This window comes from Athene noctua, chromosome 12, assembly GCF_965140245.1.
Source record: "Athene noctua chromosome 12, bAthNoc1.hap1.1, whole genome shotgun sequence".
In the NCBI taxonomy this organism is placed as follows: Eukaryota; Metazoa; Chordata; class Aves; order Strigiformes; family Strigidae; genus Athene; species Athene noctua.
The window spans coordinates 7,457,516-7,479,364 of NC_134048.1; the positions used below are offsets into that span (position 1 = coordinate 7,457,516).

Sequence of the window (21,849 nt, forward strand, 5' to 3'; positions counted from 1 at the left end):
CCATCAATAAGAATGTTAACTTTGCAGATAAGTCAGTTGTGATTGACTTGCCTATATCACTCGGGTATTTTAGTACTGGGATGCAAACACCAATCAGGAGCAATACATCTGCTTTAGGAATCTTTTTGAGATTGTATTACTGGCAGTCTAGTCAAGACTATAGCTCATGTACTAGTAATTGATTTCAGATGTCCCAGCATGGTAAGAAGTTCCAATGAGTTATTTAATTAAACCACAAAAGGTCATAATATATCCACAGATTTGCAATACTTGTAGTGTTTTGTTTATTGATCAATAATTTCATGTCTGCTATACTTAGAACGATTTAAAGTCACCGCAAATTTTTAGCCAGTAAATCCTGTCAGATTTATTTTTAAATCCATTAATATTTTTTACAAATAACTAACATTTGCTGCTGGAAAATAACTGTTGCAAAGACAATTGGATAGGTGAGGAAGTAATAAAGCATACTACTTAGTGGGCTGTAATTGGGTGTCAGTGCAAATGAGATTATTTACTTTATTTAGTTATCGCAAAATTTATTTTAAATGCCTGTGACATTTAAACTGTTCATTTATACACCATAACCATTCTGTTCTAATTGTAATATCAGTCTGTTTGCTGCTCTTAAGAGGCTAGAAGCCAATGAGATGCGTATTTGAAAAAAGCATTTCATTTCTCTGTAAACTGCTGGGTCCTAAGTCTCTCCCCCGTCTCCTCTGTCCCCCTAACCCATAGTCTGTGACTGTAAAATAAAGTGATGCAACCAATGGCACACCAGATATTAACTACAGTAATCATTGAGGCTGTCATTCCATTACATCAGGCACAAACAGCATAGTAATTTTTGTTAATCATGTTCCTATCCTAGCTTCCACATTTTGTTAGTGTTCTTTTTTTATATAACAAAATATATGATAGAGTTGATGATTTTTATCTCTTAAGAGAAGAATATAATTAACATGGTGAACTAGTGCTGCTGTGTAACAGAAAAAGTATGAAATGACAAGATGACAGATAGTAAGAACAACTTCAGAAAGGAAATAATATAAATGCAGCTGGCTTGTCTGTGGCCGTTTCCTTTTGTTGCATCCACGCTGTAAGGAGTTCACTGCACTTGTGAGGACACAAAGAGGAATCCTGAAATATTTTTGCTTTTCCTGTGTCTTTTCTTTTGAAGAACTATTGGCAGCAAAAGAAAAATTCATTTTTAGATTTCAAATATCCTTCTTTAGAGGCTGTATTGCCCTGGGGCCCTTGATCTATCTGTATGCTTATACTCTGCATACCTATGAAAATCATACCCAGATTTTAATTTTAAGAACTTTAAATTCCATTGCCTACTAAGACTTGTTTTCTTGACCTGTCCTGTACCAGCTCTCTACAACTATACAAACATTAAGCTGATTGAACTTTCTGGTATTTCTTGTGCTTTAATTCTGTAGATCTTCTATGGAGCTAACAATAGATCCTCATTTAATTGAAGCAGTTAAATCCAAATCAGATTTGAAATTCTGTTTATAGCATTATTCAAGAAAATTTTACCTTAATAGATGACTGTTTATGTAAGAGCGGATGGAAGATGTGCTAGATGCCTGTTGAGTATTCCTATGTAATACAACATTTTGTTCTTTGCAAAGGAAAAACGTAAGCACAAACGCATTTAATAATGATGATAGCAATTTATGCAGAAAGACTTTTTATGTCATTAAAGTTTACAGAAATCTACAGTCTAGATCTACTTTCACTCATGAAGAAGAAAGGAATTCACCAAATTCAAAGGACTGTATTCACAATGGAATCAAAAGTATTTTTACTCTAAGCACAAAATGTCAGTCAAAAGTTGCAGGAGTACCTGAGAATTCAAGATTATAATAAGAAATTCAGTTTATAAAAATACTCTTTTTCTATCCTATTTTAAGTGAAATGAGAAAACTGATCACTCGTTATAAGTGGAAAATAAAGAGTCCACACAAAGACAGCCTCTCTCTTTTTACTTTACTTACTTTCAGCTTAAGCTGTTATTTTTTCATCCCATTTTGGTTGCATCTGCACTAAGAATAAAGACATTATATTGCTTTGTCTCTCTATTTTAGCATCATGTACCTCCCTGGTTAACTTAACTGGTTATTTGTTTTACTCACTAGCCATAAATCAAAACTCTGTTCACATAAAACTAACTCTTTCGCAGTGGAAAATCACAGGTAAATGATGTTGGTCCAAATTCATAGTAAATAAAAGGACTCCTGTTGGTTTTGGTGAACTGTATATCAAGTGTTTGTTTGGAGAAGATCCAAAAGGTGTAGTGGGCAGTACAAACAATGTTCTGATTTTCCTTCTGGCCTTTTCATTCAAAAAGCTGCTGGAAAGTTCCATATTTAACTGTAGTATGATATTAATTATCACCTTGTTACTGTTGCTACCTGTTTTTTGTGCAAGGAAGACGTATTTTTCCTCTCTTTTCAGAGAGCTTTATATAATAACCTGCTTTAAACCCATCCTTTTAGTGTAGAGTACTCTGCAATACTGTGTCACACAAAATGTGGAGGCAGTGAGCTGAGTTTCACTGAATCTTCTACTGTTGATTTAGATACAGTAGCATCAGGAACAGACTCTTTAAACTCCCAACTGGCAGTACATCAGGTTTTTTGATGTTGTGCCCTAATGAAAAGGGAGTGTATTACCGCTTCTCTAACCCACAGTGATATGTTGTAGTGTTATAACTGTGCAAAATGCATTTTCCCCCTGCTACAAAGCCTCTTCAGAAAGCACATCAGATAGGTGGATGATAAAGGGTGTGTGGAGGATATTTGACCTTGCTTCCTTTTTGCCTCCCAGAGAGCAAGGATCACTCTGACATGTTTCTTCCCATTTTGGTAATTTCTCCCTATCCCTGGAAGCTTGCAATAGCTTGTTGGCACTTTCCTCATTCTTCATTTTCTTTTGGACATTGCACCACAAGGTAGGCAGACAAAGAGAAAATGTAAAATGTATGTGATAAGGTTGTAAGAACAAACATTCTTATGCAAACATAACAGAGGCCTGTGTGCATTCTGAGGCTATATAAGCTATGTTTGGAAGCAGTCACAATTAAAATCTTACAGAAACTTTAGACTCCGTGGAAGGCAGAGCTGGCAGTGCTGTGTTGGTGATAGGCAGCAGAGATCCATTGATTTTGAAGGAATTCTATTAAATCACAATGATGGTATGTCTGCCCATCATTTCTATAGCCAGAACACTGACCCCAAGAGATCTGTTTGTCCTCCCTGTTATACATGTACATATTTAACTAGTGAAGATTTTGTTTTGTTTTGTTTTGTTCAAATAGCTATAACTTAAATACTGTATTACACACATGGTCACATATGTAAACTATGTTAAGACAGTGTCTGATAAGATTTTGAAACTGGCACAAGTCAAAGTTAAAGTTGCCTGATAAGTATGAATTTGATTCCTTGGGCCATATGTGTTAGGATTTAGATTTTAATTATGTTATAGAACAATTCTTTTACAGTAGATTTTTGCCCAGTTGATTCTGTAGAGTGAAGCTACTTTAGTACTGAAACCAGCATTGAGATAAAAAGCTGTTGCTGGTAAAGTCTCTATATGCAACTGTCAGGGAAGTTAGAAAGTGGACTATAAATGAGACAGGACATTTTAGCAAAGAGAAAGGATCACTAGGATCATCTCATGATGAAAGCAGCTGCCTACTCTCATAAAGAATGAATTTGACTCCTACCCATGTCACAAATGTCCTGTGAGATCCGTTTTTTTCAAGATGGTCACTACTTCTGAAAATGTAATTTCTGGATGCCTGAATTGAAGTTCTGAGGTCTGGTCTGCCAAAATACAGTCACTCACAGCCTTGATTAGCATCAATGAAAGCTATATTTAAAACACATACATAACTATGAAACATACGTTTTTCTCCTGCTGTCCTGACAGACAGTCAGGTGATGACGCAATAAAAAAATTTTCAAACCCAATACTTTAATTTGGCAACATTTTGTACACAGTTGATCTTATCCTGAAACTTGACAGTATACTTTAATATAAGGCAGTTCTGTCATCACTGGCTACAAAATAATGTTTAAAGGGGATGACCGCTTGTTTGAACTGAGTGAAATTTGAACAGAGACAAATTCACATCAGAATTCAATCCCTTTTTATCATAAGGCATGGTTTTGCAGTAATTGTCTTTTGCTTTCCAGGAGGGGTCGCTCTGCAAGTGTAAAGTCAGCCTGTAGAAGTTTTCAGCTGACATCTTTTCAAAATGTATTTGCCTTTCAAAATAATGATACTTAGAGGTGCCACTGGGTGTCTTTCTGATGTTGACTTTTCATTGCTGTTTACATGTCTTTGAAAATAGGAACACTTGTAGGCTTGCTATACAAGTTGATGTTGCTGTCCATAGTTAAGGGATAAACCAGAAGGTGTGTGTGCATAAATCAACAGAGAAAAAATTACAAGAATGTTGCAGCATTATAAAATTTTAATTGCCATAATGATACTGGATTGAAAATTGATGCAAACAAATATTTTTCGACTTTTTGTCACCTGCAGTTATAATTTATGAAAGTATCAGTCATGGGTCTTTTCTAAGACAAACCCCAAGAATGTACAGCTTTGTGTATAGTTTTCCATGTTTTCACATCTGTTTGTGATTTGACAATTAACAATGTTTGCATTTTTCCAAACAGAAGACCTAATATGTTTTGTGATTGTAATCTACTACAGTCTAGAAAAATACCCATTTTTCCTGTTTCTATCATGTTTTTGTGACTTCTTACCAACAAAAGCCTTCATATTGAGCCCTCTGTGTCTGGTCAAAAAGATACTTGACATTTCCTGTGTTACATGTGGTTCTCAAGTATGACTCACCATAAGTCAGTAACTACTACATCTTGATAACAACAATTAGTGTAGCAAAACTGCTTTATCTATGTCTAAGTGTACGTATATATCAAAATTTTAAATGTAAGAATCATAACCATTTGAGTAAAATTGACATAATTGCTACAGTTTCAAAAAAACTTAATGCCAATTAAACCTGAACCTAATTGATTGACTAGAATGTGTCTAGAGCAACGTCCTCATGCTCTGTAAGTAGCTTCTTGTCTTTCAGTGGAATTACTAGATTAAGCAAGGATTTGAAGGTTTGAATTCACATTTTTCTAACTTATTTTTGTCTTTCCATTAACTGCATTATCTAATCTTGAAAAACCTAGCTTTACATTTCCAGTTTTTATGCCATAACAGGTTACCTCATTTCAAAAACATAAGTCATCATTGATGACAGTCTTCCCTCAGTATGTAAAACTACTCAAGGAGTATTTGTATAATGGAAACTTCTCCGCAAATATAACTTTTAGAAATACTTTATCTTAAAGCTTATTTTTTAAATCTTTGAATAAATTGATATGGCTGATCATGGAGGGGACCAAAGAAGTGTTCATGAGGTAAAGAGATTGATAGAGTGGAGACTGAGGAAGAACACAGTAGTCTTTAACACATTTTCTCTGCCGTTGATCTATAGCATATGATATTCACTGAATCCAAATAAATTATTACTTAATATAGTAAAAGGGTCTGGAAGACCAAGAGGCTGATGTATTTTGTTGTTAAAATCTCAGGCAATCATTTTTCAAAACTAACTTTTAATGTTCTCATGATTTCACAGGTTCCCAGTCTGAACCTCTGTCGTGCAGTGCCAGTTCCATCACTTGCCCGTCTGCCTGCACCTGCAGCAACAATGTAGTGGATTGTCGAGGAAGGGGCTTAACAGAAATTCCAGCTAACCTACCAGAGGACATTTGGGAAATGTAAGTGCCAGTGTAATGCATCATTCTTTTCCATGTCTATCCATTTTTAGTCCATATCATACCCTCCTGTGTGGAAGAAAGGTGTGTGTTTTGAAAACTCTTCTGAGCTGTTATCAGGTATATTGTAGTTGTCCTCTTTACTTTTGTCCTCTTGCTCTAAGGACTCAACCATTATTCAATGTAAATTAAGATATTGTTTGAAGATGCCCTGCCCCAAAGCAAGACAAAGTTCTTGGCATATTATGTTCAGACTGTGTTTACATCTCACAAATCTGGAATTACAGGTCTGTAGTCAAGAAAATAAATTACACAGTCTTTTATTTTTTTTAAATTGCATTGTTTTACTTTTAGTTGGTGAATTCCCCAAGAGATGCAGGGATTTCTTGTTAGCTTGGCAGGATACATTTGTAATGAAGGATGACATCAGAACACATTGTCCCTGCTGATTTTACCTTCTATTTCTTGTCTCCCACATTTTGTTATTCGCAATTTAATACTTTTGTGACTTTTTCATGTTGTGAAATCAGATGCTGGTTTTACAGACTTTTTGTCTTCACTACCTTTAGGAATTGTAATCTTCTATATTAGTGTCTGTGACTTCATACTACTGAGGTCCTGCGATACTGTTACAGTAAACCAAGTTGCTTTTCATTAGTCCATAGGGAATGCAGATAAATTCTTTTCATATTTAAGTGCTTGTACAGAAGTTACTGACATCCAACCAGCTTTTGCCATCTACATGGTACGGATTCAAGTATTTGTGTAGTCATTGGACTTAGCTTCTCGTTGCTGTAGAAATACTGCTACATAGCAATATTCACTAGGATAAAAAATAAGTTGAATTGCTCCTATGTAGCCTGGCCCACTGTGATATGCCAGAAATGTGACAGTTATGGCCCATGAAGATGATGTGCTATATTGTTTGCTGGTGATCTGCTCTACACCACCACTTCTCTCAGTCACTTTTTCAGTTGCTTTTATAATTTAAGATTCACTTCAGATTTGCTTGGTTTGCTATCTCAGCACAACAGTTTAGCAGTAGCTTATGCTTAATTGTGCATCTCTGCAGAAAAGATGTATTAGAAATGAAAAAAATAGCTCAGTAAATGCACAGAATAAACAACATCTTAAAATTAAGATGATTGAGAATGTATCTAGAACATGTAAAAATGTTTACAGGAAATATAAACTCTTAATGCAAGCTGTTCTGAATGTCCCTTACCTGCTTCCTTGCCTCCTGACAAAGTTCAGAATGTATTGACTGTGTTCATTTCCAGTATATTGTGGCACACAAAATATGCATATAATAGTTGGTTTTCTATGCATGGAAGTTGGTAGAAATTATCCTGAAAATATAAATTGTGTTTGGCATACTATGAATATTCAGTGTTTGGCAGTTTTCTCTATTATGTCAGGTGGAGTACAAATTTTCAGGAGTGGCTGAAGTGCTTCAGTAGTAAGAGACAGAGGATGAAATTGTTCCAACTTGCTCACAAATTAGGGCTGAGCTAGGAGAATTGTAAAATTTTATTTTGTAGTGTTGAAAATGCTAGCAGAAATCAGCTGATCTTTGTGGCTCCATAACGGGGTCACATGGAGAGCAGTATCTGCAGAAAGACTTGAGATTGTTGTGCTCCAGCACTCTCCTAACAGCAGTGTGCCTCAGTGTGAGAAAGCAAGTGAAAATGTTCACCCGTAGTGTGGTTATAATAGCGTCGAGTATCCAAGTCCTGTCTCCGCCTTGGTTGCTCAAACCCACAAACCTAATCCCTGTGACATGTAGTAAGAGCAACTTCGAAGATTTCCTTGGGAGAGCAGAAAGTGAAGGAGGAGTTGGAGAGCCTTAAAGTTAGATAATGAGGTAGTGAGTCAGGATGCATATAAAGTGAGTCAAGATGCATATAACATTTTAAGAAACTTTCATAACCTGGAGGTTATAAACCTTCTAGATCCATAGAACATAACATAAAGCTCTTGGTGCACTTTAATGATTTAAATCTGTCAGACTTCTTGCATTTTAGGCAGTAATTTGAGTCTTTGTAGATAAACATCTTATATCACTCTAATCCTGCACATTCCCTTTGCAATTCATGGGCATTTCAGGTGGGAGTAGTTCTGCAGAACTTCAGAGTGTAACCCTCATGAAAACATTTATTCCTCACTTTCTGTGGGAATCCATCCTGTGAAGATTTCATTTGTATGGAATATGTAAAGAAACTTAAGTAGCTCTATTTACAATGAGGATGGTGAAACACTGGCACAGGTTGCCAAGAGAGGTGGCAGATGCCCCATCCCTGGAAACCTTCAAGGTCTTCAAGATGGGGCACTGAACAACCTGATCTAGCTGAAGATGTTCCTGCTTGTTGCACAGTGGTTGGACTAGATGACCATTAATGGTGCCTTCCAACCCAAACTATTCAATGATTCTATGACTTTTATGAGAATAAGTCTTGGTGAGTGAGATCACTTACATATGTTTTTTCCTACTGGTAAAATAGTGTTTTCATTTTTTAAAAGTACTAGTAAAAAGGAGAATTAACCTTATATTCAAGGGCAAAGTGTTGCATATTCTCACACAGAGTAAAGGATATAGTCACATAGAAAAATGTTTCTGGAAAGATAGAAGAAGCTGCCACAGTTTTTTCCCAAAAAATTCCTGACATAAATTCTTTTGACCAAGATAGCCATTCTGGTTTGTGCAGAAGTCTGTCATACTGCTCAGAAATTCAGTTTGTCTGAGGATGCTCTGGGCTTATTCAATATAAAATCCATCCAGAGGTCTGGTTCCAGCTATACATGGAATAATGACTGTCTTTTGATTCAATATGATAAGCAGAATAATGCTCTTCTGCTGTAATGTTACATGCTGCAACCCACATTTCTTGCTCTCGCACAGCAGTACTGTTGTTTTTTTTCCCTTGGGATTTATCCCCCATGGTGGGCATTTAGTCCGACCCTTTGTATAAAAGGTGGCTATGTAGTGGTGCTGCCTGAACAGTTCTTGCTGGACTCTGTAATCCTGTGATCTGATCCTCATCATCTCTGAGAGATGGTTTACTAGAAATGAGATTCCTCCTATGGAATATGAGGTACTGACAAACTACATGGCTGGGTTTCTATTACATAGAATCCTAAGGGATTTTACTTGAGATGGTGTATTTTTCACTCAGCCATTTCTAACTGGCATTGTAAATACTCATTCCACTAAAATACATTTTTCCCTGTAGACTGTAGTCCATTCATAATATTTATATGATAGTGTTATAACACTGTGCCTTCCTCAGTTCCACTTGGGGCACTTCCAGGTTCCTTATTAGTTGCATTCAGTTACAGCTTTCTAGTTCTTGTATTTCCCCTTAACTTGGTATTTCTTTGTAGGCCAAATTACATCGGATAAGAACCCTTGACTGACAAACTATTCCTCAAAAATGAAACACACAGCTGTTACACTAACGTGGTTATTAAAGGTGACCTACATTTCACTCTGTGGTTCTGTATTAATTAAAGATCTTTTACGCAGCCTTCCTGCCTTTATTCATTAACATGAGTAGGCAGAACCTTCTCTGACAAAGCTGCCAAGTCCTAAATTTGTTTTTGTTGATAAAAACCTATCATAAAACCAGGCAATGCGCTTGTCACAGAACATAAAACAAGCATCATATGGCACTAATTTTCCCTTGCTGCTGAACTCTGCCACATGTGACTTAGAAGTCTGTTGTGTTGCTCTATTACACCTCTCCCTGAGGTGCATTATCCTGAAGGCCTTCATTGCAAGAATGTTTATTATTAAATAAAAGGAATTTAAGAAAGCTAGAAATCTGTATCCCAGCCTTTCTTTTTCATAATTTCATAAAATAGGTAGCTGGAATGTACAAAATACAATTCATTTTTTTTTATAAAATTTCTTGTTCAGTGGGGAGCTGACAGCAGCAGCCAAATTGACTGAGAAAAAATGAGTTACAAGAAATTGAAGCTGAGAAATACAGACTGTGTGTTGAATGTTGTAAAAGATTCCCTGCTTACAAAGTGGTTCTCTTGAATTTTTCAGAGGAGAAATGCACAGTGTATGTTATAGAGAAACACAGGAGAATAAGCACAGAAAAGTTTTGCATGAATACTTGGATCAAAACAAAAGTCATTAAGCACCTGGAGGCTTTTACTGAGAAAGAAATTCTGAAACAAATATGGCTTGATGGTTTGCTGGTAAATGTACAATATAGTTGTTTCACTGCCTTGGAACAGCATCTACAATAAAAAGACAAGTTTGCATTTATTTAGAAAGGGTGTGAGAAAATGAATGCAAGATAACTAGGGAACATGGTGTGAATGCAGAAATGGACTTGGCCTTGGAGAGATATAGGGGGGGAGGGATGACCTACAAACTACTAAGAGACGAAGTCTCCAAAGAATCTGTTTTTCTGATCAGACTTGATGGCAACTTTGCAACTGGTGCCTGTCAGACTGAATGACAGCTCAGCCCGTGAAGACAGCAAAGCCAGGATATAGTAGAGACCTGTTAAATCCAAAGCTACCAGCTGTGCCTCTGAGAGTCACTACCCGGCAGCTTGTGGGAGCTTGGAAGGGTGCTGTGAAAAACACGCTTGCCACAATAGCGAATTTCACTCGGCATGTGCTTTGGGCTGTTGTTGGCTCGGGACATTGGGCTGGATGGATCTGAGCTCTGGAGCTGTTTGCCTTTTCTCATTCATTAATGTTTGGCTGGTTTTATGCCAAGGAGAGGACAGCTTTCCTGCACTTGCAGATGTGGGGCACTGGGAGTAATGGCATTGCTAGCCCTGGCTGTAGTGTTTCAGACAGTGTTTGTGTCAACATGCTGCCTGCCAGGTTCTTTTGATGCCTCCCAGTACTGGTGAGTGATCAGTAACTCCCTATTAATCTTTTTCCTGCCTCACTACCCTTTACTTCTGCCCCTTATTTAGAATGAAGTTTTCATCCTGTTTGTCTATCTCAGACTGATCTACTTCTTTTTTATTTTTTATTGCTGTGAATAAGGCTGTATTTTATGATATTAATTCTGGACAGCTTTTGTCTGGTAATTTTGTACACCTTAAAGCAGTACCGCAGGGACTACTACTTCTGCCTTTGTGTTTTGTAAAAGTTTGTGTAAGACCCTCCTGAGTGAAAGCAGGGAACAGCCCCGCACAGGCTGGCCCTCCTGCTGCTCTCTGGTCGGGTGCGTGGTGCAGGGTGCTGGCGCTGTGTGCCCAGAGGCAGGCAGGCTCCGGGGCTGCCAGACCAGCAGCCACTGGCACCAGCACTGGCACCAGGCGCTGCTTCTCTGAAGGATCTTCAGATTGTGTGAAAGGAGGATTTGATTAATTGCTAGTGCTAAGGGCTGGATTGTGGGTTGGGACAGAGACTTGAGTGAATAAAAACTAGCTGGGCCCAGTATGGAAACTGTTGGGATAAGAAGGATGAGGAAATGAGGAAACAACAAAATATATGATGAGAAAAACTGAGAACAAAGGAAATCAAGACAGGTTGATAAAAGTGCTGTGAGTCTGAGAAAGTGAGGACCCCTTGGTGATAAGGGCTGAGACTGCTGGTGGTGAGCCTGGGACACAAGCTCTGCAGGGTGGGCTTTGTGGATGTGGCAGGAGGGCTGGGACACTGGGTGCCGGGCAGGCTGCGGGGACAGCACCGAGTGGCGCAGGTGGAGGTGAAGGCAAGGAGTCTCTTCCCACCAGGAAACACACATATCTTCCAGACCTTCTCTGCCTTCTCACTGTGTACTTGAGAAACCCAACAACAATTTGCCTGTCTTTGTCCATGTGCACTACTGACCATCTACACAAAGATTGACTATTGGACTACCCAAGGATTTGCTATTTGAACTGCTGCTATTCCAGTTAGACACCAGTGCAGAGGTCTGGGTCACATACTTTTGTTACACGAGTTTCCTTGTGATGGAATTAGTTATTTCAGCTTTTGTTTTTGAATCCACTTATATTATTAAAACAAAGGTAAAAGAAAATTAGAAAATGCCAAAGCTAATGTTTGTGGCTGCAGTCTTCATTCGGTGCTTTCTTACATATTTGTTGTGGTCTGCACTGTAATTACAGCATAGTCATGTTGCTGTTAAAAGGCTGGATTAGTTCTTATCTAGAGGTGTGTAATGGTTGTGTAGTGAGGGAGCCTGTGTATATAGGATCTGTTTATTTGTTGCAGAAATAGGAAAATTCTGAAACGAGGACTGTGGGGAAGATAATCTCATGAATGCTCTTCAGAGAATTGGGTTGTATCTCTTCTTGCCAGTGGTTTTATTAACTGATTCTGGGCAAGTGACTTGCACAAACTTTTCAGGGGTGGTCACTAGTGATGTAATCCTTGGTTTCTGGCTGACTCAGCTGAGATACTCAGAAGTGCTGAGGACTCACAGCTGCAGCAAAAGTCAATAGGAGCTGTGCTTTGAACATGTTGTGCTGTGCAACGCTAATTACTTTGAAAAGCCAAGTCCCAATCATCTGCAGACTTATAAATCAAACTCCCAGATCTAAAGTATATCCTTTATACTAAGTATACCAGTATAAACTGGTTTTAGATTTCAAACCTGTGCTTTTTCATATCAAGCTTGCTTTATCACTGTTACTTAACCTTTACAGTACTCTGTCTGGTGAGATTAAGGGAAGTATAATCGTATAACCCAAGAGTAGTCCTGCATAGGATGTATCTAAATCAGAAAGGAAGACCTTTTGTTTAAATACTGATGTAATTGCTCCAGACAGAGTAAAGAGGCTGACAGCCCCTCAAGGAAAAGTGCTGCTTAGGCACCCATATCGGGTGAGATAATAACCACAGCTTCCTGTCTGGCTTCTGAGCAGAGTAAAATGGGATGGCAGCCCTTCACCAGCATCTAGGTTTGGCTTAAGGTCAGTTTTGAGTCACTTGTCCTACGTTGCCTTAGTTTATCATTCTCACTATGTATAGCTGAATTGGTGGCTGATATTTTGTATGTGGGAGTACTGCTTGGTTTTGGGGCATAATTTCTACTCTTAGAAAAATGCTAGAGTTTGAGCACTAGGAGGAAATCTAATGCACTTAACTGTTAGTTTCCTCATGGTTCTGACAAAATGAAAATGAACCTAATTTTCTGCAAGAGAATCACTTTGAAATGTAATGTCCTACCTGTTCCACCTTTAATTAATGCTTTTCTAACAAATTTAATATTTAAAGTATTGCTGTTTGAGGGTACCACTGTGTTGGGCAGTGTTGCAGACAGACCTGTAGACAGACAAGTTTGTTGCTTTTGTTGCTTCAGTTATTCTTTTGGGGAAGAAATTACCTTCTCTGTTCTTCAGTACCTGTAGGAGTGTGTATTATAGGAGAGTTGGGACTTCAGTTATGAAGCTTTTGTGATTTGAGGAAGGTGAGCAACAAATTCTGGGCATTTAAATTACTGGTATATTCAAAATCCATTTTCCACCAATTAAATTAAGTCAGAAAAGATATTATAAAAAGATTGAGCAGTGGTAGCTCTGTTTAATGTAAAAAAATTAATTCTTTCTTATATAAATTATAAATTAACTGTACCATAACAATTTCATGTATATTAACAATTGGCTTTGAAGTTCTCAGCTTCTTAAAGGAAAGAATTTTTTTCTTTTCTCAAGAATATAAGTGTGTAGAAACTGTAAACCTTGGGGATAGAGGAATGACAGTTCTGCATTTAACATTGTTATTCCTCCTCAAAGAAAATTATAATAATTTTCCCAGGCTTCCAGTAAATACTGCAGCTGAAGCCAGCACAGTATTTTTGAACACTGTAATAAATGTTCCGTAATTGCCTCTGGTGGCAAGTTCTCTGGCTAGGGAATCAGGTTGGCTCCTGTAGTTGAATCATATAATATGATTTTCATTCACTGCTGTAAATTGGCTCCGGACAGCTTCACATGTCAAATTTGACTACTGTTTTCTGGATCTCACTAGGCAAACTGTGTCATTCACTCCGTGCATTCAATATAAAAAAAGAGGTTTCTATTGTCAGGCCAAAAATATGTAGAAAATCTTCTATTCTAGGAGGGCAAGACACAAAAATATTAAAGAAAATATTTTAGATTGAGAGTCAGTGGAGAAAATATAAATAAATGGGAAATGTTAAGACTAAAGGTGTTTTCTGTGGTGAGAGATTAAGGAAAACAGGAAGCTATGTTTCACAATTTTACAAATAAACAGTAATGGCATGGTGTTTCTGCTGTAAGATGAAGGCAGGATTTATTTCTTACATCTTTTAGTTGTAATATTAAGTGTAACTAATGTCATCTGTAGGCATAAGAAGATGGTTTCATTTTGATAAATCTAGATTTCATACACATGATAATTTTCATTTTGGCTGTATCATTTTTTGCCTTCTCTCTATAATTGTGAGATTTCTTTAAAGAAAAAGTGTGCAGGTGAATTTTACTCAGACAGGCTGTGTAGGAGTTAGTAACCTTGCAAGGTTTGTAGGTTTGGGGTTCTTGATTTTTTTGGTTGGGGTTTTTTCTGTGTGTTCTTTTTTCTCCAGGGACATCACTTCAGTCCAGCAGGACCATAAATTTAGCCTTATTAATAAAAATTAATGGTATGGAGAAAAAGGCATATATCTGTTTTATCTAATACAGATGTCACTGAAAAGCTCCTGTTTTGCCAAGCAAAATGAGGAAATTGTGATTTATAGTGAGCATATACATCCTGAAAGCTGATTGTGATAATGTAGAAGGTATCACAGAAAATAAAATAGGGAGCATAAAACCATAACTTTGAAATAAAATACACTAATCAGATTTTTTACTGCATAAAACCCTAATAGTCTTTTGGCTTACATGTGTTCTGTTTATTGGGGGGGGGGGGGGGGGGGGGAAGGGAAAGAACAAAGAATTTGAGGAATGTTTATATTCAAATGACAGAATCTGTTCTGTTGACAAAATATTACAGGTGTCAGAACGTCAACCACCAGAAAGCTATTTAATTTTCCTACTTATTTCTTGTGTTTTATCTTTTTCAGTATTTGTAAATGTGTACTAAAAATAGATGTTACAGAATGTACAGAGGTCTTCACAATGTTAGATTGTAGATAAAACACTTTTTTTCCTTTCTCTCAGTTTACTGCTTCCATTTCCACTAAGTCTAGAAATATATTTTTGTGTTACAACTTGATGAATATAAGGCAAACCAATTTGAAATCCTCAGATCCTTGAGCTAGTTACTGCATTGTTAGAAAATCTGGAAAGTTTCTTGAAGTAATAGGAAGTCAATAGATGTTGGGCAGGTCTGACCTACTAAAGTAATCATGAAATAGTAATGTGATTTGTTAAGGGGTTAGTCTTTCTGGGACCTGACGGAACAAAAACTTACTGTCAGGACATTCCAAGTCTGGTTTGTTAAAAACTGTTTATATTTATGACATGAAATCATAGGCAAACTATCGCTTTCCAGTTGTCACTGGGGAAATTGTGTGTCTCCCAAGTATAGACTTCAAGCTTCAGATTAAAAAATAAAACCAAAACAACCCAAAAAGAACACAACTCCCAAAAAACCCAATCTAAAATATAACAACAGAAGTGGTCAGCAGACGTCTAAGGTTGAGTCAGCCTCCGAGCTGATGCTGTGTTGTTGAATTGAATGCAAGAACCTCATCCTCTGTGTAGCACCCTGCAGGCTGCTCTCCTTGGAGCCTTCTTAACTGGTATCACTGGGTCTGAACTAGAATCACTGGGTGTCACAAAAATCCAGGAGCGGGTTCCATGTTTCTGCTGTGTTTGCTACACCACAACATCTCGGAAACAGGAACACGCATGAACTCATACGTCCTGGTTGAATGAACTATGCAGTTAGGCTGCATTTCAGCAGTAGGGAGCTGGAAATTGCTCAGTCTCTCCAACCTAATGACTCGCAGAATCACAGAATCATCTAGGTTGGAAAAGACCTTGAAGATCATCTAGTCCAACCATTAACCTAACACTGACCATTCTCAACTACACCACATCCCTAAGCGCTTTGTCAGCTCTCTCTTTCCTGGATTTGGGTTCACAGCCACATGCCTGTATGCAGGTAAAATTCTTCCTGCAGACTCTAATCCCAAGTCCATGTGATCCAATGAAGTCTGCTGAGATGGGAAATGATCCCTGTGTAGTCAACCGTAAGAGCAGGGAGACATTATTTTGTGTTCTAACCCAAAACAGCTTCTGCTTAACCTTTAACATCCCCACGGATTGTAACACTGATGGTGGCTCATGGGAGCTCACCTGAAGTTCCCACTTTTAGGTCTGGGCACAGCCCACAAACAGTCCGTGCAATTGGGGCATGGCAGTGAGAGGGAGCCTCAGGCTCTGACAGCATGCTCACTGAATGCCTGCACCCTCCCTCCAGAGATGATGCAATGAAAATAAATGAAGGAGACTGGCAAGAGAAATAACAGTGAAAGTTGAGAAAGGCCAAAAATTCCACCCAGCAATGTGGAGTGGGAGATGGAGAAACCTTGAGGTTTGGCAGTATATTACTGCGTTCTGGCTGTTTATGTTGACAGAGACATTGGTGTTATGTCAAAATCTGTTTTGCAAAATACCAGTCTGCAGATTTCTCTGGGGTCTTCCTGTTTGTCTGTACCTCATTTGATACAAAATTAACATCCTGCAGCAGAGCTGGCGGATTCATAATGTGTCTGCCATTACAAATTCAGCATTTGCCAGCAGATACGGGACCAACTACTCAACTACAGAATTGTGTCAGCTTAAACTAAATTCGCTGTGGTATATGAGAAGATCCATTGTCACTAGCACTACTTTTAGATGAACACCGTGGTACCAGGGCACATATCAAAACATCTGGTTTCATTCTGAAAAATGTCTTTTGGTGAGCAGAATTATCTATGTAGCTTCCTAGGCAGACTTATGTTGAAAAGTCAGTTCATTCTTGATAGGATTTTGTCTGTTGAAGATCTGCCCTTAGGTGAATAATTAAGAGGCAGTTCTTTTTAATACTATAGCAGGAGCTCAACAGCTAGGCTCTGAAAATCAACCACCTAACACTGGAATATGAAGGGAAAATGCTAGTTGTCACTTTGTATTAATATAGGTGGACAGTTTACTGGCTCTCAGCTCTCCAGTTCCTAAGGCAGACCCAATGAGTGGGATTTATAATATGTATTATTAATTTTATTTGGAAGTCATTCAGCTACTGTGATGAAAGGCAGCAGTATAAAAGTCTTGGAGAACTGTATATGTTTAGGGTTTTTATAGTGGTGGTAGAGTTTTTGGCTGAGGTAGAGATTGAAGGCTTTAACTGTGTGTTAAAACAAGCAGTGAGCACGGATATTTAAAATGCTCAATGTCCTGCCATCCTAAAGCACTTTGTTTTCTACCTGTCAGAGAACGGAGGCATTAGAGACTGAGCCACAAAAAGGCTGTTCCTTGGTAACGCAGGTCCATAAACACTTTCTGAACCAACAAGACTGCAGGTTTTTTGCTTTGCACTTTGCAGAGAAGTGCCCTGTGCAGTGCTGCAGTGCCGTGGTGTAAAGGGCAATGTCTGCAGCGCCTGTGTTTTTCACTGCAGAATAAGCCACAGGTTCTGACTGCATAACTGCAGGGCCAGACTCCTTCCTTCTCAACACGAGTGCCTGCTATCCAGGCTCAGTGCAGCCACCCAAGCCTGTTGTGGATGGTAGGAATAAAGCTCGTATTTCAAATGAAGAGGCAAGAAGAGGAGTCAGGGCAGGGATCAGATCTAACCCATGTTTGTAGTAAGACAACCAGATTTTAAGTATGATTTGCTTAATGCTTAAATACTGAAAATGTATCAGTGGAGTTTTCTTCATTAGCGTACAAAATGTTTGATAAGATACATAAGTCCAAAATATGAGATAAATGTAAGATAATGGTCCAAGCAGCTTTTATAATCTGGTTGTTCTCACTCCTTGGCAAGAAGGAGCAGCCTCTCTCTTGATTGTTATGTGCTCTAGAAGTTTCCTCCTTCCTAATATAAGCAGTTCTCCCCAGCCCTGGACTTGGTCACTGGGAGGGGTACATATGCTGCTTATTTCCCCCAAACAGTCCTTACCCAGCTCCCTGCAAATTCCTGCTTGTAGGGCAGGAGAAAAGCGAGGGATTTGCCCCTCCCAACAACCTTCACTCAGGTTGTGTGAATCCTGCCAGGCGCAAGTGTGCTCCAGGTTAGTGCTGCACAGTAATCTGATTTAGGCTTTCTCTCTCTTGGAGATTGCTTTTGGTTAGTGGCTGCCTGAGTGATACAGGCCCAAAAGAGCCCTGGCACTGGGAGCAGAGCAATGCAATCCAGGGAGCAGTCTGGCTTATTCATTCGCTTTCTCTCAGCAGGGAAGTTCATGACTGCCCAGTGCAGAGGGACGTTTCTGACATGTCTCAGACAAGAGCTCTGTGGCACTGTTAATAGAGCATGGCTGTCTCATTTGTAGGCTCTATTCGTCTGACAGCTAAGAATTATCAGTACTGATGCTTCACTCCCTCTCTCTTTTTCTCCAAGCTAGTGATTTGTCTATGTTATGGGTAGGTGAGCTTGACAAAACATTCCACATTAGCAGCTGAGACGGTGTTTGAAATGAGAAAATTGCTAGCAAACTGCTCCATTAGAGACCCAAATAACAAATTCATTCTTTCTCTCAATGAAAGAGAGATAGTTAAGGCCCAAATTAATACATCTGTATCCCCCACTCTGCAGGGGGAATCACTCTTCAAGACAAATGGCTTCGTCACTCCTGAGAGTGTGATCTGGCTTGAGGAAGGCTGCATTAGGCAGAGTTTTTCATCCTTTGTGTTTTGCCATCCTGGTTGTGAGCAGTTCAGGCACCAGATGAGGAGGTGATGAAAAGATTCGCACCTCAGTGAACTTTGAGATGGATTAGCATGGGAATTGCAATGCTTATTCTTTGAGCATTATTCTCTAAGCGATAGTTTTTCCTATTTTACTGCATAGTTTCCTCCTGATTTTTTTCCCTCCTATGTGTTTACTTTTTGCTCTCATCACTGGAAAGCCATTTAAAGAGAGTGGGAAGAAGGACTTTATCCTGTCTAACATCATGTTATTACAAGAAAAATGCATCTGAATCCGTTGGGCCCTCATACTTTCCATTCTCTGATAATATATTAGGGAAGAGAAAGGAAATTGTTCTTGTCCTTTGATGTTGTTGTCAAAGACTCTAAAGTAAAGCTTCAAGAAGCAGACAGAGCATTGCTGCATGTCAAAAGGGGGGAGATATGCTTCAGTTTGTCTAAATGATACAGCTGGCAGCAGGCGACATGCACAGTGAAATGGGTAACTGAAAGGAGGAACAAAAGCCCCTGAGAGGTTTGAACATGGCCAACCTATTTTATCAATTTTGTGAATTCTACTTATGGAGTTTTTTTAACAGATATTATTATGAAATACCTGAGGAAATTCAAGGAAAATTTTGTTGAGTGGTAAGAAATCTTAAATATGGGGGTTAGTAGTTCAGATTATCAAAAATTAGCCTTTAAGGACTGTGTCTCTTGTACAGAGTTCTCAAATGTTTTGTAAAATTCTCTTATAGTATATTCTGGTGATACACACCAACAAAAATGAACTCACTGAGATTGCTGCACTAGCACAGGTGGGTTTATAATGTATGACAGCACTTCATAGTGTGCAGGGATAGAGCAGTTTTCCAGAGGTCATGTTCTAGGTAAACTAGGTAATTTTCTCTAAAATAAAATGTGGCTGTAAAATTCCGATTAGCTTTTCACTGTTTGGAGACAAAAATTACAATACTAGGTAAGAGCTCTGTTTTTTACTTTATTTGAAAGATGGCACCTCTAGCAGCAGTCTCCCATTATGTCATGAATAACACTGGTTTATAATTAAGCCTTCATCACCTTGAAACTGCCAATACCTCTTCTGGCAAAACCTAGTGTTTCCTAGAGATTTTTAATCCTGTACTGTCCTTCACATGTCATTTATGACCTCAGATGAGGTGAAAGCATAAAGTATTAAAACAAATAATACGGTTTTTACTATCTTAGTTGTGTGAATGCATTGTGGTTTTCAGTCTATGCCTGCCAATCTGTGACATGAATTTATGAAAAAATAAATGGAAGTCAGGTTGGTACTTCATAGTTTTAAAATATGTGCTTATTTAATGCTGCACTTTAATGATCCAAGATCAGCTTTATTTTGTGCCCAAGTTGGAATCCACCTGCAAACACACCCTGATGAGCGCACAGGGTACTACTCCTTGTTGTTTCTCTGGTGGCATCTGCAAAACGTAGTGCGCTAAGCATGTGTTATACGTAGTCTTTAGTCATTCATTTACAAAGAGCTTGGTACAATTAAAAAAATGTAAGGTGCCAAGGTGAAAATAAGCAGCAGATGACAACAACCTTGTCCATCTATTTCGGTACAGACCATCTGCTGCAAATTTTGTAGGAAAGGGTGAAGAATTCAGTATTGCTTCAGAAGGTAGCTTTCTGAAACAACTCTTTTTCTTTATTCCTCTCCACCTTTTCTAGAATTTTCATTTTTTCTTAATATTTTGGGATCTGTGGCTATTGCAATTTTGGGTTTGTTTTTTTTTTTCCCTTTGGGGGCAAAATTTCTGTGTATATTTCCACCCTTAAGTCAATAAAATTTCCTTGGGATTTTCAGTGATTATGATAAGGAGCCAGCCATGTTTCCCCCTAGCACTATATTTGATTTTCCCTGTACTGCTATGCTGCACCTATGTGCAGCATGTGTGAACCCCCAATTTCCATTCACAAGGCCAGGGAGTTGGACAGGCATGGCCCTCTTTTGTTCCTAGAAGTGTCTGCATGGAAATACTTGGGAGGAGTTAAACACCAAGCAAGCTAGCTGACAAAAAGCCTTTATGCAAAGAGTATGTGTACTGCTAATTCTGGCGGCAAACATCCAACAATAGTAGCGTGCTGAAGCTTACAACAATTTGCATTTCACTGTGGACTTGCCAGAAATGAAGCAGGTTATATTTAGACCAACTGGGAAGGGAAATCTCAGACACCAATTCAAATCACAAAACAAAGAGTAGAATTAACTCTGATCACAACCTTTAAAATAGACGGCTCCAGAAATAAAAGAGGGCATGCACACTGACTGTACAAGTTGACTGTGCAAGTATCACAGTGTTCATGACTTAAATAGCTTTTTAGAGTATAACCAAGCTGGCAAAATACCTTCTTTTCAAGGGGATTTCTCTTTTGTCTATTGAAAGCACAGATCGACAGAAGGATATGCTGAGCTGATGAGCCTTACGCATTTTCTCTATGTTATTCCCAAGTCCTTTAAAAAACATGATTTAGTTCTTCCTGCATCTCATTTTATATCCATTCCTGGTTTTAAATTTTTTTCTCCACTCTGCATTGCTGCAGCAGCTCTAAATGACTGGTGATTCATTCCATCATTCCAGTATGGTTTTGTATTTCAATTCTAAACCATTTCCAGCCACAGATTTTTGTTATTGAAACTGGGGGGTGGGGGGGTGGGGGGGGGGTGTATGACGTTTTAGAAAAAAAATACACAATGTTTGAGTAATAAGTACGAGCTAGGTAAAATCAAATTTTGCTTTCAGTTCCAACTCTGTAGAATTTTAGCTGCCATGGTCATTTGAGTTTGTTGTATGGGGATCCCCTTTAACATTTCTAATTGAGATGAATATTTAGAGTTCATCTGAGGGGAAGAAAGTCCAGTTAGCAGGAATTTGGAGAACTTGCTGACAAAGACTTGAAAATACTTCTGGGAAGTAACAAAAAATAATCTTAGTGGTTACTGTATGTGGTATCTTAAAGCTGCTTGCATTTTATGTTAGTGATACATGCATTTATGATACGTCATAAAAAATTCTTCTTTCAAACCAAATCTCAGAAATGAAAGCAGCAGCATTTTCATGTAGTCTGGACCATATTTTTGAACACCTTGAGTATTTAGTAGTTAAAATAAGAAGATACAGTCCTTTGCTGTGCTTTAACATAGACTCCTCACCCCCCACCTCCTGCTTTAACATGGACTCCTCACCTCCCCGGTTAAA

General features: G+C 38.4%; 1 protein-coding gene across 4 annotated transcripts in view; it reads left to right on the forward strand.

Moving 5' to 3' along the window:
* SLIT3 (slit guidance ligand 3) overlaps positions 1-21,849 on the forward strand; it is a 530,994-nt gene that overhangs the window by 336,821 nt on the left and 172,324 nt on the right. For all 4 annotated transcript variants that reach the window (XM_074915702.1, XM_074915699.1, XM_074915700.1 and 1 more), the window contains one exon: positions 5,681-5,822. In XM_074915702.1, coding sequence (XP_074771803.1) covers positions 5,681-5,822 — 142 coding nt within the window. The remainder of the gene's footprint in view (positions 1-5,680; positions 5,823-21,849) is intronic.